General features: G+C 43.0%; 1 protein-coding gene across 2 annotated transcripts in view; it reads right to left on the bottom strand.

Annotated features, from left to right (window-relative positions):
- ERMP1 (endoplasmic reticulum metallopeptidase 1) overlaps positions 1-5583 on the bottom strand; it is a 52119-nt gene extending 46536 nt beyond the window's left edge. Inside the window, exons 1-2 of one of the 2 annotated variants that reach the window (XM_022573672.3) lie at positions 5228-5583; positions 3577-3878 (exon numbers count right to left, since the gene is read on the bottom strand). In XM_022573672.3, the coding sequence (XP_022429380.1) occupies positions 3577-3878; positions 5228-5568 (643 nt within the window). In that variant the 5' untranslated portion in view covers positions 5569-5583. The remainder of the gene's footprint in view (positions 1-3576; positions 3879-5227) is intronic. The other variant, XM_089912528.1, reaches the window with a different exon arrangement.
- Between the last annotated feature and the right edge of the window lie 11556 nt (positions 5584-17139).

Raw genomic sequence — 17139 nt, 5'->3', positions numbered from 1 at the left:
TGGCCCCGCAATAGTTGCTCAATTAATACCTGTTGAATAATCAACCAGAAGGGACCTAGGCAATATTGAAAACTGGCATTCTCATCGCCCAAAGCAATTTTTAAAATTCTTTATCCTTATTCCACGTCCTCTGTAGTATCCTCACTTCTGGTGTTCACGGTTTCCTATGTCATCTCCAACTGCCACCCACTCCCTTCCCGCTAGTTTTCCTGCTAAAATCATAAGAGGGGTCAGTATGGATAGTGTAGCATTTTTTGAAGTTTCTCCAAGGGGATCATGTGATGAAAAAGTACAAAGAAGAAACCCAACCTAATAAGATACAGGAATGGAGACTAATGACCTGAGTAGTAATCTTTGGTCCCAGCACTGATAAAGCAGAGAACCTCATCAAATCACTTAACCTCTTAATTCAGAAACTTTATATATTAATTAAAGGTGATTATAAAGATGACTTTAGGGCCAAGACTTTTTTTTTTAAGTACCATAAGAGGTCATTAAGGAACTAACTGGATATTTGATGATATTAAGGAATTATTGTTAAGTTTTTCAGTGAGGTAATTCATGGTGTTATGAGCATGTCAAAAAAAAAAAAAAGAGTCCTTATCTTTCAACAATACAGCCCAAAATACTTACAGAGGAACTGATATAGCTGAGATCTGCTTTAAAATAGTCAAGGTCGGGGTGGGGGGTAGGGCAGTAGAGAAGAAGCAAGATTGAACTGTTGAAGCTGGGTGACTGGTACACTCAGGTTCATTAAACAGTTCTCTTTCTGTATATATTTGAAATTTTCCATAATAAAAAGTTCAAAGAATAATCAAAGTAAATAGGCACAGTAACAACCCAGGCAACAGCATTTCTGGGTTTACAAGTGGGAGGCAGGGTGCTACAGAGAATAGTGTGGGTTTTAGAGTAAGAAAAGACTTGGATGTAAATTCTAGCTCTGCCCCTTTACTATTTTCTGGTCTAGAGAGCAGATTAATGACATCTATATTTCACAGTTGTGTTGTGAGGATTACAAGGTAATGCACAGTGCCTAGCATGTGGTAGGCATTCAGTGTTAGCTTTTCCTTCTCTTTGCAAACTTAAGGAAGGCTCTGCAGCCAGCTAAAATGCTTGTTTTGGTGCTGTTAAATTCCAGACCCCATTCCTACTTGAGAGGAAACTACTTATTAGCTATACTTGTCTCAGTAGTGATTACTGGATTGTATTTTAATCGAAGTGAAACAAAGTAATAATTACCTAAGTACTATCAAGCAGGAAGTATAATGTAGCTATCAGTAAAAAGTGCCACCTTTCAAAAACCAAAGGAAACAAATGATTTTTAACTTTGAGACTGTGACTTACTTTAAAATAAAAAGCAGTAAAATTTTTCTTTATTCAAAGGAAGAGAAATGGAAATTTAAAGATATATATCTCTATAGCATTGATTAAAAGTTAAACTGTCCTTTTATCTTCCTTTATTTTAATGGTTCTGGTGTCTGTGAATAAACTTAGAGAAGGGTCAGATATCTTTAAGAAAGCGAAGGAAAGTTAGAGGACAGTATCTATAAGGGCTGGATGCTTAACCAACATCCCTTTCCATTTAGAATTAACCCTGAAACTGAAGCCAGCCCCAGAGTAACAACCTGGAACCATGCAGCAAACCCAAGAAGATATTTAAGGCCTTTTTCTGTGGGTAACATTACTCCTAATTGGTATCAGTTCCTAAGTTCCAGATACCTTGCTGAGAAGTACCCTTAAAAAATAACCATGTTTCAGTTTGTTCATCCACTAAAGTAATTTAGGTGACAGTCTAGTTTATGAACATTTTTTAAACTATTTTTAACAATTTATTAATGACAGAAATTTCCCTGAGATTGTTGGCATAGGTATCCTTACAAAATTTTAGTTAAAAATGGGTTGCAGGGGCTTCCCTGGTGGCGCAGTGGTTGAGAGTCCACCTGCCGATGCAGGGGACACGGGTTCGTGCCCTGGTCCAGGAAGATCCCACATGCCGCGGAGCGGCTGGGCCCGCGAGCCATGGCCGCTGAGCCTGCACGTCCAGAGCCTGTGCTCCACAACGGGAGAGGTCACAACAGTGAGAGGCCCGCGTACCGGAAAAAAAAAAAAAAAAAAAGAGCTCCAGTAACCCACAAAATGCCATCCTTTCATTACTGGGCTCCATATATGTGATTTCTAACATTTGGTACTGTTTGTTTCTGATACTTGTATACATGTCTTTCTAATATAATGCTCTTAAATAACCATGATGTTAATTTGTCCCTTCCTAGATTTTAAGCATCAAAATAGTGGGCACAGGGTGATGCTTATTTTATTACCGCTTTGAAATGGACATAAAAGACCACTAATTTCCCCAGCACACACAAAGGTACTTCTGACTTTATAAAACAGATGAGTATATACTAATTTTTGAAAAAGCATGTTACATTCTAAATGCAATTGGCAAGATTCCTAATTAAAGACATCCTAGTATGAATAATTTTATCAAGCACATAAATTTTAATTTATAGTTTGTATAACTCTAGATGTTCATATTGGGGCTGGTTTAAGTTTAAGCAATCCACAAGTACTTAATATTAAATAACTACTAATTGCAAAAAAAGGATTTTTCATGCCAGTTGCTATTCTACTATTTTACTCGTATTTAATCTGCATTTAATCCTCTAAGCAACGCCATTAGGAAAGTACTGTTATATCGCCATTTTTCAGATTAGAAACTGAGGAAAGAAGTAGTTTGCCAAAAGGAACATTAACTACTTCCTAATACTCTCCTTCCTTTCAAATATAGCTAAAAGAACTGACTAGCCAGGAAACCCAGGTCCTGGCCCTGTCTCAGATCAGTGGTGATCAGCTAAGCGTATTCCTGTGTCAAATGAGGGGATTGAACCAGATGCCATCTCATTGCAAATTGTTATTATTTTCTATTCTTCCCTATTTACAATTTCTAGCTACTGAAAACCTTTTTCTGAGGAATCTTACTCTAAAAAATTGAAGTTCAATTTAGGATATATTGAATTCAACAAATATTCACTGGTCAGGCGCGGTCCTAAACATCAAGTACTCTATTCTGCCGAAGTATTTTCAGGGCAAGATTTATGGATTAATGAGGTACTCTACCAGTATGGCATCCCCAATGGACCAACATTCTCACATTATAGGTCGACAGAAACTGCTAGGAGAGTGAGCCTCCAAACCATGTGTCCCTTGAAAGCCACTACTGTTCCTTTATCCCACAACCCCAAAGCCTAGCACGACACCTAGCTGAGTAAACACTTGAAGTGGCAGGACCTAACTCCATGACTGAAGAACACACACTGGTAACACTGATAAGGCTATTTCAGTCTACCAGAAATACTCGATGCCCTGTCGCTGGGCTGCTGGCACTAATGTTTAAAAATTAAGTAAATACTGAAAGGTAGACCTTAAACTAAATGATAATTATTCTAATTATCCTATCTTCCATCGCAATGAAAAGAAGATTTGTCTAAGAAAATAGTGCCCACAGTTGCTCAACCAGCTTGGAGTTAAGCTTTCTTGTTGTGAGGATTTCAAAATGACTAAAAAACAGGCACAAACCTGGTGAGTTTGCCACTGAGTCAAAATGACAGTTGGCCAGGACAGCATGCTGGGCTCCATCTCTGGGTTCCAGCTTTACCACAACGTTGGTGATGTTGTCATAGTAGCTTGTAAACCCTCCCAAAAAGTCAATGCTAAAGGAGCCTGTGGGCCGTTGTACATCTACTGAAATTCTGTGAAGGCTGTTGCTCTGAACTTCAATCAGTTTAATCTGTTCCAAAAGGTAACGCACTGTCAGAATTTCATTTTCTGGACTTCCTGTAGTCCTGGGGCCAATGGATGTTATGTGTTCAAGATAATCCCTGGAAGCAACCAGAAGAATCATGATGACAAGGCGTCCTAGGCTTAAGACTAACACTTCGCACAGAGCAACTTTTCCTCCACACTTCCCCTTTCCAAAGAACAAGTTCTCTGACTTCTCACATAAAAGAGGCTGCCTTTAGTATTTCAGGTAACATGTGAAAATCACTTGCAAAGTTCCATCATTTTATTTGGCCTTCCATGAGTTCATCCTTTCAGTTTTCTACACTCACTCCACTCCCAACTTCTCCCAACTCCCATATCGAATCAATACAAAGAGAAGGGATTTTATTCAAAACGTGTAACTGCTGATGGCTAGACAGAACAGAATACAATTTCATTGTGTCACACTCTGGAGGGTTACTGATGCTGGGTTACTGATTCTAAGTAGCAGAAACCAAGAGCAAAGACAATTAAGTCAAGAGGTTAAATAAGCAAAGAAAAACTTTTGAAGAATGGACTCAGCCCTCCCATTGTGCACACAAGGCCAAGTAACTTCAATTCAGGCCAAAACCAACTCTACCCCTAAAACAAACAAACAATTTTTTTGTCTTTTCACTGCATTCCAAGTGAGGAAAACAGGGGGTGGGGAGGCATGTTTCAGAAAGCCTTTAAGAAAATAAGCTTCCAGCACTTTGTACTTAAAAGAAAAAGTTTTCTAAAACACCAAGGCTGTTGAAAAGTCTGCTAGCTTATGATTTTATGAGCTTTTTACACACTTAGGTCACAATACCTTTGACTTAATTCACGTTTCCTAGTATACTTAAAGGTCTCTTGTGGTTTTTTTTTAAAAGAAAAAGCCAAACCTTACACACCAAGGACCCAAGGACAAACTCCAGGAAACTGAGAAGTTCTGAAATAGTAATATTTTGAATGTGCCGTCTTCCAGGGAGAGCCTCCATAGCTCTCAGGTTTGAGACCTGTGACCCTCAAAGATTTAGACCACTGCATTAGCCCCTTCGGACCCTTCCCAGAAAACCGAACTGGGTCCACAAACCTCACAGCCTTCCATCTCACTTGCAAAGTAGGAGAGCTAGTAAAAAGCGTAAGTTGCTCCGAAAGATGGGCGATTACTAATAACCAAACCATCTGCAGGTGAGGCAAAAAAGGGATGGAAAAGCCGGCGCAATCACCCTGGCCACCCGCACCTGTACCACGAGCTTAAAAGGGGGCCGCGCGACCCCCGCGTCCCTCAAATTGGGGCTCCAGAAGGGGGACGCGCCAGGCCACCCCACTCCACGTGCAGCCGGGCGGGGTCGGCGAGCCCAGGAGGCCCCGCGGGGTCAGGTGCACACAGGTGCGGGATCCCGCACCGAAAAGGGACGCCCGGGCCCGGCGGAGGCGGCGGTACCTGGCTTGGCGTGCGTCGAACTCTCCGCGGTGCCCAACAGCAGCCCGACGCACCACGAGCTGCTGCAGCGAGAGCTGCACGAGCGCCCGCAGCGCGAGCAGGTAAAGCGCCAGCCCCAGCGCAGCGCGCGCCTCAGACAGTCCGGTCCCCGCGCCCCGGCTCGCGCCGCCGCTCCCCTCCCCGCTCCGCTTCCGCATCCTCGTGCCGCCGCCGCACGCATCCGCCGGGGGCTCCTGCGCCAGGGCCTCCCTCTCCAGTTGCGGCGCGGCCGCCGGGCCGTCCCGGCGCTCCCCTCCGATGCGGTACCGCCTCACAGCTCCCGACTCCGAACCCCACTCCATGGCCACGAGCGTCAGCCGCCAGTCCAACCGCCCCGGCCCGCGATAGCCCCGGGAGCCGCCGCGGCGGCCGCAGCGCCTCCTAGTGAGCGGACGGAAACTGCAGAGGGCCAAACTTCTTCTGATTGGCCGGTCCCGCCGCGCCGCGACCCAGGTTCTTCGGGCAGATTGCTGGCGGGCTCCGCGGCAGGGCCAACACCCGGCTGGGCGTGATGGATGTACCTTCTTATTCAGGGCTTCCCTGCCTGGTGTGGGGACAGAGATTAATAAATGGAAAGATAAGCATAAACCTAGAAACGTGAGAAAAGAGAGATTGTTTTTAAAAGAATGCACGAGGGGGCTTCCCTGAGGGGGCTTCCCTGAGGGGGCTTCCCTGAGGGGGCTTCCCTGAGGGGGCTTCCCTGGTGGCGCGGTGGTTGAGAATCTGCCTGCCAATGCAGGGGACACGGGTTCGAGCCCTGGTCCGGGAAGATCCCACATGCTGCAGAGCAACGAGTAGCCCCCGGCTCGCTGCAACTATAGAAAGCCAGCGCGCAGCAATGAAGACGCAAAGCAGCCAAAAGTAAATGAATAAATAAATTAATTTTAAAAAAAAGAATGCACGAGGTTCATCATTTACGCATCATGAAGAAGGCAATGGCCCAGCTTTCGCAAGGAGCGTTAGAATACGCTCTGGAAAAAGTAGGCACCTGGCTCTTCATATTAGAAACAGGACTGCACAGAGGAGGCCTAGCCTCATGCTTCCACGTACAGTGATCTAATCACAGGTCTTCATAACCATGTGAGGTAACCATTGTCTCCATTTAACAGACTAAGAAAAATAATAGTTGTTATTTCTTGAATACCCTCCATAAGCCAAACACTGTGCTAAGTGCTTTAATACACTCATTTGATTCTCATAAGAATCCTGAAAAGAAAGTACTTTTATGTCCTCTTAATAGCTGAAGAACTTACGGGTAACAGGTGAAGAACTTAAATCTAATTCAGTGGGCTCCCAAAAGAGCACACTGAATATGGCACTCTGGAAAGGAAGATTCAGAAAAGACATTCCTCCCTCCATGTCGCCCTGGGTGGGAAGAAGCAGAGCCTTGGTTTTAGTGTAGACCCTAGTGAGCATCTAGTCTTCTTCCTGCTGATGCAATGAGCCTCTCTGCCTCAAATCTTTGTGTCTCCAGCATGGAATTGCTGCGGTACCCTATTAACCTAGAGACCAACTGGGAATGTGCACTACCTGACCGGTCTGCCCCTGCCTACTGCTCAGGCCCACCTGAGACCAGGGCACTCCTTATTTCCAACTCTCTAGTCACAGTGACCTCTTTCAAAGTCCTTCCTGCTCACCATCCTTCCTTCTACAGCAGGATCTTACACACTGAGTTGTCTGGAATGTTCTTCCCTCCCCTCATTGCCTAGTTTTAACTCCTGTTTATCATTCAAGTCTCAGCTTAAGTGGAACTTCCTCAAGCAAGAATCTCCTAATCTGATGAAGTCAGTTTCCCCTAATTGTAGGATCTCATAGCACCTTGTATGTGTGTAATTATTTAACATCTTCCTCATTAGACTGTAAGCTCCATGAAGGCAGGAATCATGTCTGGTTTTGCTCACCATTTTATTTCCTTCTCTTACCACAACATGTAGTATGTAATCAATAAATAATTCTTGATTGTGTGAGTGAATGAAATCATAACACTTTTATGGCAGCAGCATAATTTTAGCTCAGTAAGATCCTTTTTAGTCGTTAAGATCCATGAGACCAACGACAATGTCGATCTTATTTATTCATTACTATGTCCTCAGTGCTTAGTTCTGTGCTTAGCCCATGGTCACCACTCAATACATATTTATTAAATGAGCAAATGAATATATATTGTCTTTTTATAAGAACCAGCTGTCTTACTGTCTTGTCTCTTCCCAAAAATTCAGCACCTCCACCATCTTTGGAAGGTAAAACCTCAGAAATGACTCTGTCCACTGCAGCATAACAAGTTGTGGAGGTCTCTAGTTCCTAGGGGTAGGGCACAAATGTCTCATGGTCTTTTACACTTTACTTATTTTATGCTGTGACTTGCTAGGCTGGGTGGGTGTCAGAAAACCTAGGGATGAGTTACACTTCTCAGGAGCTGTGTTACTGGTTAAGTCATCTGGGCTCTCTTTTTCTGAATAGATAATGTATGTTAAGCATCTCTGACAATATTCCATGGGAGGCAGTGTACCATAGTAGAAAAAAGACTGGAAAAAAGAAAAAGAAAAAAAGCCTGATCGTTGGAGTCAAATAGATCTGAGTTCCTGAATCATGTACCTTTAATACACATGGCATTATGCAAGGTAAAGTTTCAGTGTAAATGTCCTTATCTGTGATAATGGAGATAACGGCTACCTTAAAGAACTTCAGTGAGGATTAATCAGCTAATCTATGTGAAAGATCCTCATACATAAATCTCATTAAATACTATTTTCCAGAATTTTCCTTCTTATACAATTCTTGGCAGAATGGGTTAAAAGCCATTTTCCTATCATGATACAATCATAGAGTCCTAGGTGGTGAAAGTTGAGCTATTATAGTTGGGGTCTTGGAAGGCAGTCTTTCTCTAGACTTATATAAGCTATGCTATTCACATTTGAATATTTTTAAGCTACCAGTTGTTGGCTGTCTACTGTGTCAGATGCTGATCAAGGTGGGTAAACATCTAGATGAACAAATCAGTGTTTCTGCCTTCACAGAGCTTACATTCTAGTGGGGAGACAATAAATGAAAGAGAGAGAGAGAGAGAGAGAGAGAGAGAGAGAGAGAGAGAGAGAGAGAGAGAGAGAGAGAGTGTGTGTGTGTGTGTGTGTGTGTGTTTGTGTTTCTGTGTGAATAAAATGTCAGATAAACTGTTATGGAGAAAAATAAAGCAGGGAATTGAGAGTGACCGAGGCTGCTCTTTTAAGTAAGGTGATCAAAGAAGACCTCTCTGAGGAGATGACATTTGATCTCTCTCTCTCTGCATGAAGTCAGGAATAGGGCCATGAAAGCCTGGGGAAAGAATGTTCCCAGCAGAGGGAAATGAACTGGGGTGTTCTGAAGCAACACTGAGCAGGGCATGTGGCTAAAGCAGACTGAGCATGGGGGTAGGGAGTAGTGATAGAGATGATCAGAGAAGTGGGCAGGGGCCAGTGCAATGAGGGCCTCCTGGGTCACAGCAAGGACTCTGGAGTGGTTTTGAGCAGGAAAATGTTATGCTCTAGGTTATGTTTTATGAGATCACTCAGTGTCTCAGTGCCAGGCAGAGCAGCACAATGACCACACCTAGATGACAGAGGCTAATAAAAGACTTTGCTAATTTCTGGCCTTTGAAGTATTTGAGGTCATTTATCTGTAGTTTTAATTGCGTGGGAAGTAGACCACAGTCAATTGAAACACACATTCTAGTTCCTACATATCAAATTGCTGATGTGGACGGAATGGGATGTGAGAGTCTTCGGCTGCCCCATCTGGTGAGCTATTGATCAGTGGGGTTGACTCAATCCATCTGGCTTGGCAGATAATTATGTTTTTCTTATGTGTCCCTTTATGACAAAGTGAGAGTTAAACCAACTTGACAGGCATTGAGAGTCCCAAGTCCCTGTTTTGCCATCTCTCCAGCATTTCCTAGTAACCTGGCCAAGGCGAATGGAAAGGCATGCAAGCTGTCAGGATTCAGGTAAATTGCCAGACTCTGTCTTCCACAGAGGTCATCCCATGGCCTACGTGCCTCCTTCCTTGGAAGAGGGGCTACTGGCGCACTTGGTGAAAGTTCTCTGAGACTGACGTTAAAATCAAGGGAGGTGCCAAGCCAAGAGGTGAGAAGAGAATCCAGGGAATTCCCTGGTGGTCCAGTGATTAGGGATCCTCGCTCTCACTGCCAAGGGCCCAGGTTTGATCCCTGGTCAGGTAACTAAGATCCTCCAGGCCGCGTGTGGCACGGCCAAAAAAAAAAAAAAAAAAAGAGAGAGAGAGAGAATGCAAACCGGTTGCAAAAGACAGAGAAGATGTCAAAACTTGACAGGCAGAGTGAATCAAAGATCGAGAAATCAAGAACAATGATTCCAAAGGCAAAAAAGATCTCGGATAAATATTGTAGACAGGTCCTGTTGCCTACAGCAACAGGGTTTAATGTACTCACTGAGGTGGTATGAGGATGGGCCGACTCTGTTTAAAGGGCCAGGGATGGAGCTCATGCTCAGGTTCAGGGGACACCATTAGTTTTTTGGTTTTGGGTTTTGTTTTTTCAGGGGGCAGAGGGCAGGTTTAGGTCCCTTCAGTGTTAAGCAAGGGCCTCAGGGTGCCGGTAGACAACTGGTCTCCCTAATTATGGAGCTCTGCAATGGAATATTTGGGAGCTGGTAACAATGGTCAGCTACAGTAAGCACCTGCAATAAGCCAGGCAGTCTGGGAGCTGACAGTGCCGGTGGAAAAGGGCTTTCTAAAGGAAACAGAGGGACTTCCCTGGTGGTCGAGTGGTAAAGAATCTGCCTTACAATGCAGGGGATGAGGGTTCGATCCCTTGTTGGGGAACTAAGTCCCATATGCCGCAGGGTAACTAAAACCTGCATGCCACAACTACTGAGCTCGCGCGCCTCAACTAGAGCCCATGTGCCGCAAACTACAGAGCCCTCATGCTCTGGAACCCGTGCGCCACAACTACAGAGCCCACGCACCCTGGAGCCTACGTGCCACAACTAGACAAGAGAAAACCCGCAGGCCACAACTAGAGAGAAGCCCATGCACCACAATGATAAAAGATCCCACGTGCGTCAACGAAGATCCCACGTGCCGCAACTAAGACCCGATGCAGCCTAAAATAAGTAAATAATAAATAAATCTTAAAAAATAAAAGAGACAGTGCTTTCTAAATAAATAAAGGGCACAGAGGCCAGATCTGTACATCCCCCTTTTGTTCAGAGCTTTTCTACGCCCATGAGCTGAGCTGTCCTTGGAGCCTAAGGAGAGGGCGACAGTGCACCACTCTTACCGCCCCTTCCAACTCCAGGCTGGTCCCTCCTGCTCCTTTAGTATCCTGTTGCTGGTGGCCACATAAAAGGTAGAAAACCAGTCCAGTTTCATTACCAGCTGAACTTACCATGTCCGACAACCCTTTTCCATGGCCAATTGGAAAGGAGATTCTCTGATTTTGGAAGAAACCATATCTGGCTAAAAAGGCCTTCTGAATGGGCAGAAAACCTAAAGAGATGTTTCTCCAAAGAAGAAATACAGATGGACAGTAGGCACATGAAAAAATGCTTAACATCACTAACTATTAGAGAAATGCAAATCAAAACTACAATGAGGTACCACCTCACACTGGTCAGAATGGCCATCATTAAAAAAGTCTACAAATAACAAATGCTAGAGAGGGTGTGGAGAAAAGGGAACCTTCCTACACTGTTGGTGGGAATGTGAATTGGTGCAGTCACTGTGGAAAACAGTATGGAGGTTCCTCAGAAAACTAAAACTAGAATTACCATATGATCAAGCAATCCCACTCCTGGGCATATATCTGGACAAAACTATAACTCAAAAAGATACATGCGCCCCTGTGTTCATAGCAGCACCATTCACAAGAGCCAATACATGGAAACAACCTAAATGTCCATCAACAGGTGAATGGATAAAGAAGATGTGGTACATATATACAATGGAATACTACTCAGTCATAAAAAATAATGAAATAATGCCATTTGCAGCAACATGGATGCAACTAGAGATTATCATATTAAGCAAAGTAAGTCAGAAAGAGCAAGACAAGTACCATATGATATCACTTATCTGTGGAATCTAACATATGACACAATGAACCTATCTATCAAACAGAAACAAAACCAGGGACATAGAGACTAGGCTGGTGGTTGCCAAGGGGGAGGGGGGTAGTAGGGGGTAGGAGTGGGAGTTTGGGATTAGAAGATGCAAACTGGCATATATAAGAATGGATAAACACCAAGGTCCTACTGTATAACACAGGGAAGTACATTCAATATCCTGTGATAAACCATAATGGAAAAGAATGTGAAAAAGAATGTATATATGTATAACTGAGTCACTTTGCTGTACAGCAATAATTAACACAATGTTATAATTCAACTATAATTCAATAAAAATAAATTTTATAAAAGGCCTTTTGGAAACAAATGGGGTGAAAAAATTGGCTCTTTTGAGAGAAAAAATAAAATTGGAAACTTATGCCATATTACACCCCCCCAATCAAGTAGAAATCAGAATTAAATATCAATAATTTTTAACTGATTAAAAAATAAGGTAAACATAATTAAATAATTATAATAATTAAGATTCGAAATGGCCAAGGACACTTTAGTCAAAAAAGTAGAGGAAATCATAAAGTGGAAAATCACATGTCGAACACACAAAATTTAAAACTTCTGTATGTCAAAAACAATCACCAAAAAAATGAAAAGTCAAATGACAAATTTGAAACATTATTTTCAACAAATTTTTAAAACAGCAGACTAATTATACTCTGTCTCTCATTCTCTCTGTCTTGATAAATTTAATGTACATATTTATATTTTATTATATATTATTTTATACTATATAATTTATCATAAATAGTTATATTTAACTTAATATATATGTTAACATCAGCAAGAAAAATATCAATGCCTCATTAGAAAAATATGTAAACCATTCACCCTTTGTATCAAAGGAATACATGTGAAAATGTAGGCCATTTTAAACTTATCACATTGAAAAAGGTTTCTGTGTTCTGTTTTTAATTATAATATGCATGCTGGCAAAAGTTTAATTGATAAGCACTTACATGATGCAGATAGAATACATATCTGAATGCCTTTCTGGAAAGCAATTTGGCAAGATGTACCAGGAGCCTTAAAAGAATCTACAATTTTTGATGTAGTATTTTCACATGTCGGAATATGTTGATGTGATAAAATTTAAAAAAAAAAAAGAAAAATGCAAAAGAATATTCATCTATAAAAATCAAACATGTGAAAATGACTTCAGCGTATAAAAATCAAGGTCAAATAAATTACAGTATATCCGGAGTATGGGACACCATGTAGTATTAAATACAACATGACCAAAGTCTATTCAATAATGTGGGAGAAATGCTCATGTTGTAAATATTAAGAGGAAGGAAAAAATATACAAACTTGAGCAAAGCATATACTTCTGAATATTAAATATGTGGAAGGAAATACATTGATGCAATGACAGTGGTTCTCTGTGGGTGATTTTTCTCTTCTTTATTCATTTCTCTCCCACCTTTCCTACCATGATCTCAGTGTTCTCTTTAAAGAGCCTCAGGCTGTGAGGTCAGGCTCCTCAACCCTGTGTCTAGGAAGACGCTTAATATCTGCCACATTTTAATCCTTAGGAAGGCAGTTTTTAAATTGATTCCAGCATGGATGTGATCCAACAGGGGAATGCAATGTCAAAACCTCATCTCTGACCTGAGCTGAAGTACATTTCTAGACTAAAAGTTTTAGGGTAAAGATTCAACAATTAATGAATAGCTGAACCAATAAAAAATTTTTTTGGAGAGAATTTTCACTTAATTCTCATTCTTTAAATTCAGTCTGTGACACTAGAGAAGAACTGGTGCTTAGACTTTTAAATGGCTTTGGATTTTGCATTTTCTCTTCCCTCCATCCATAGTACATTCTTTGTATTAGAGGAAAAGAACCCAGGAGGCCAGAAGTCTCCAGGGATTTATTGGTACTTGAGGGCCACGTGCCCAGGGATTTATTTGCCTTCCTTCCGGGGCTGCAGGGGCAGGTGAGCAGGGACAGAGGTGGGTGACTCAGCAGTTTGGGGGTGGGAGAAGCTGACTCCATACTGAAGCTCAGTTGTTTTAGACAACCAAAAAATTAATGAGCATGGACTTCCCTGGTGGTGCAGTGGTTAAGAACCCACCTGCCAATGCAGGGGACACGGGTTCGAGCCCTGGTCCGGGAAGATCCCACATGCCACGGAACAACTAAGCCCATGTGCCACAACTGCTGAGCCTGAGCTCTAGAGCCCGTGAGCCATAACTACTGAGCCCACGTACCACAACTACTGAGCCCTCATGCCACAACTACTGAAGCCCGTGCACCTAGAGCCTGTGCTCCACAGCAAGATAAGCCACCACAATGAGAAGCCCACGCACCACATCGAAGAGTAGCCCCCGCTCACCACACCTAGAGAAAGCCCATGCGCAGCAAAGAAGACCCAACGCGGCCAAAAATAAATAAATTAATTAAAAAATAATAATGAGCATGAGTGTTGCCAGGGCTCAGCGCATCTGAGAGAGCACACCCAGAGACCCCATCTCTAAGCAGCTACCTCCTCCTGCAGCTGCCTGAACCCCTCTCGCGGGCTCTGTGCTGGGCCTGGTTCACTTGCCCTGTGAGCCTGTGACCTTCATCTGGACCTTACTGGTTGAAAATAGCCTCTGCAACTGTGCTTCTCCAAGACACCCAAAGGAGAAAAGGGACAACAATGGATCTTGGATGAGAGTAACAAATATCTCTCACAGTGTGGTCTGAGGACCACGTGGCATGAGAATCACTTGGAGACCTGCTAAAAAATAGTTTTCCTGTGTCCTACACACCTACTGCATCTGACTCTCTGCAGGCAAGGCCCTGGAAATTGTGATTCCTACGTACACTAAAATGGTAAACCACGGTGCAGTCAAGGGTCTTCTGTCTGTGGTCCACAAGCCCAAGATGGCACATGGGCCAACTGTGAGTGGAGCCTGGGCCAGATGGTCCCTCCCTCACCTTTAGGAAGATTGAGTCAGCATTGCTGCTGCCACCTTCTTCCAACCTGCCGTGCCCACCCCACCCCCAATGGCCAGAAGAACAGTGTAGCACTTTGCCACATCTCGTTAGAAAATAGGGATGCCAGAGGCGGAAGGTGCACCGGTTAAGAGCATGGGTTCTGCACTCAAACTGCTTCCATCTGGGCTCTCTACCACCAACATGCTGTGTGACCTCCAGTGAATTACTTAACCTTGCAGTGCCTCAGCTTCTCCAACTGAGAAGTAGGGCTAATAGGGCTGTTTTGAGGACCTAGGCCGGAAGACCTGGCAAGAGCTCAAGGTGTGACAGCTGTTGCTCCTATTCTGTGGTTTGAACCTTATCTGTAGGACATTCGGAAGATGAAGAGATAATATCTCTGCGTCTCTGACTCAGTTTCCAAATTCTCCAATCACTCCTTTGCAGGTGGCTATGTGAGTGAAAGGAAATCAGAGAACTCGGACAGACCCCTTTACAGCAACTTAAAATTGTGAAAGGCCGTTTGCAACCTTAGCGTGAGGGAAACTTGGCTTCTATCTTTACTGGAAGGGCAACTGCTCTGCTCTCTCCAACCCCTTGAAATACACGCATTCACATCCTTACAAGTACATTCCTCTTTATTCCTACCTTCTTGGTGAGAGGGTTTGTGAAAAACCTGTTTTCTTCTCTTATCTCAAGTCTTGGTCTCCCTTGGTACATAAGAGGTTAATGAGCAAAAAACCAGAAGTATCAAGAATAGGTACTGGGGCTTCCCTGGTGGCACAGTGGTTGAGAGTCTGCCTGCCGATGCAGGGGACACGGGTTCATGCCCCGGTCCAGGGGGATCCCACATGCCACGGAGCGGCTGGGCCCGTGAGCCATGGCCGCTGAGCCTGTGCATCCGGAGCCTGTGCTCCGCAACAGGAGAGGCCACAGCGGTGAGAGGCCCGCGTACCGCAAAAAAACAAAACAAAAACAAACAAACAAAAAAAAGAATAGGTACTTTATTTTTTTAAATAATAAAAACTTATTCACAATATTATTCAGTCACAAAAAGAAATGAAGTGCTGATACACGCTACAATGTTGATGAACAGAGAAAACATTATGCTACATGAAAGAAGCCAGACACAAAAGATTGCATATTGTCTGATTCTGTTCATATAAAATATCCAGAATAGGTGAACTCATACAGACAGAACACAGGTTGGTGATTACCAGGGATAACGGAAGAGGGGGAATGGAATCAACTGCTTTATGGGTACAAGATTTCCTTTTGGGCTGATGAAAATGTTTTGGAACTTGATAGAGGTGGCATCTTGTACAATATTGTGAATGTACTAAGTGCCACTAAATTGTACACTTTATATTATGTGAATTTTACCTCAATAACAATAATTTAAAGTTTTATTCACTATAAATTATACACTGCTGACTAGATAGTAAGTGGAATTTAAAAAGAATTCTTAGCTCCAGAGACAGATGCCTGCCCAAGCTCAGTTACAGTAAAATGATTTGTGACTCCAGATCTATTGTTATAAATTGTGATGATAATAATGAAGTCCGTGGGTTTCAATAGCTTCTTATTTCCGAGCAACTCAAATTAGGATTTCTGCTCCAAGGTGTTTTGGGTTTTTTACCCTGAGAAAATCAATGAACAGATCTGTGGCAGAAACGCTGATTCTTTAGAGAAGGCAAAGGAAGGAGCTTAATTCATGGCCTCAAGTTTTTAAAATCATTTCCTCCCAGATTCCTCCATGGTTCTAATTTCACTTAACATAAAGGGCTAGCCAGAGGTAAGGCTAATCTTTAAGGGACTCCTGCAAGATCGGGAGCCCAAGTTGAGAGATTCAGAGATAAAAATCCAAGAGAACTGTGCTATTATGTCCACAAGGTGGCTTTGACTTATTTGGGGTGACAGAAAAGAGCATTCACCTACCATTTTCTGATATGGGCAGATAAGGTAAGAATAAAACAGTTCAGGTTACAGTTGTAGGGGGTGGTAGGAACTGGGGTGAACTGTGACCTCAAGCCCCACCTGAATCTGTAACTATTGCTCTGTGGAATTTGGGGCTCAGCATAGCCAGGTCTTCTAGTTTTTCAAGAAATGACAGAAATTCAGGTATTTATGTGAAACCTTCTGCTCTGTTAACGTTGAGAACTAATTTTAAAAAGAGATCATTGTACATGCCAAACAAAACAGGTCTGCAAACTGGATCCTGCCCTCCAGCTGCCAGTATGGAACTTCTGAGCCCTCACCTGCAAGGACACACTTGCTAAAGATAAAATATTTCCCTGAGTGACAATCAGATTATAAACAGAATTCTTAGCTCTCGATTTAGGGTAAAGTTTACAGGGCTAGAGTGGGTCAGATATAGCCAGTATAGCCAGGCCTCTTTCTTTTCTTTTTAGGTGACAGGTGAGTCTTGTCAAATGCATCCCCCTTCTATTCCTCTTCCCCCGACACCCCATCTTTATTTTGCTTTGAACATACTGGAGCATGAAACTGACATGTAGTTACAGCCCTCTTAGATTCTGGACCAAGCTGGGACTATGCAGCTGTTATTTATCCTCCCTGTGTGTCCCGTGGGGAGGAAGGAAGGGAAAAGCAGAGAGCGAGTGGGCCTAGGATAAAGCCCACGACCGTGGGGAACAAGGAGTGTTACTCCACACAGGGGCCAATACCAGGAGCACCGACTCTTAATTTGAAGTGTAATCCTCTGTGAAATAGGAGGGCATTTCCAGGAGTTGAGACTCAGTCAAACCTACAAATTGGTTCTGATGTTAAGAAAAACACTTTCTTCTTAAAATTAGATACCCTGTC

This window comes from Delphinapterus leucas, chromosome 6, assembly GCF_059928025.1.
Source record: "Delphinapterus leucas isolate spDelLeu-1000000601 "Yukka" chromosome 6, BTC_Dleu_Yukka2, whole genome shotgun sequence".
In the NCBI taxonomy this organism is placed as follows: domain Eukaryota; kingdom Metazoa; phylum Chordata; class Mammalia; order Artiodactyla; family Monodontidae; genus Delphinapterus; species Delphinapterus leucas.
This window is presented reverse-complemented; position numbering and strand designations above follow the sequence as displayed.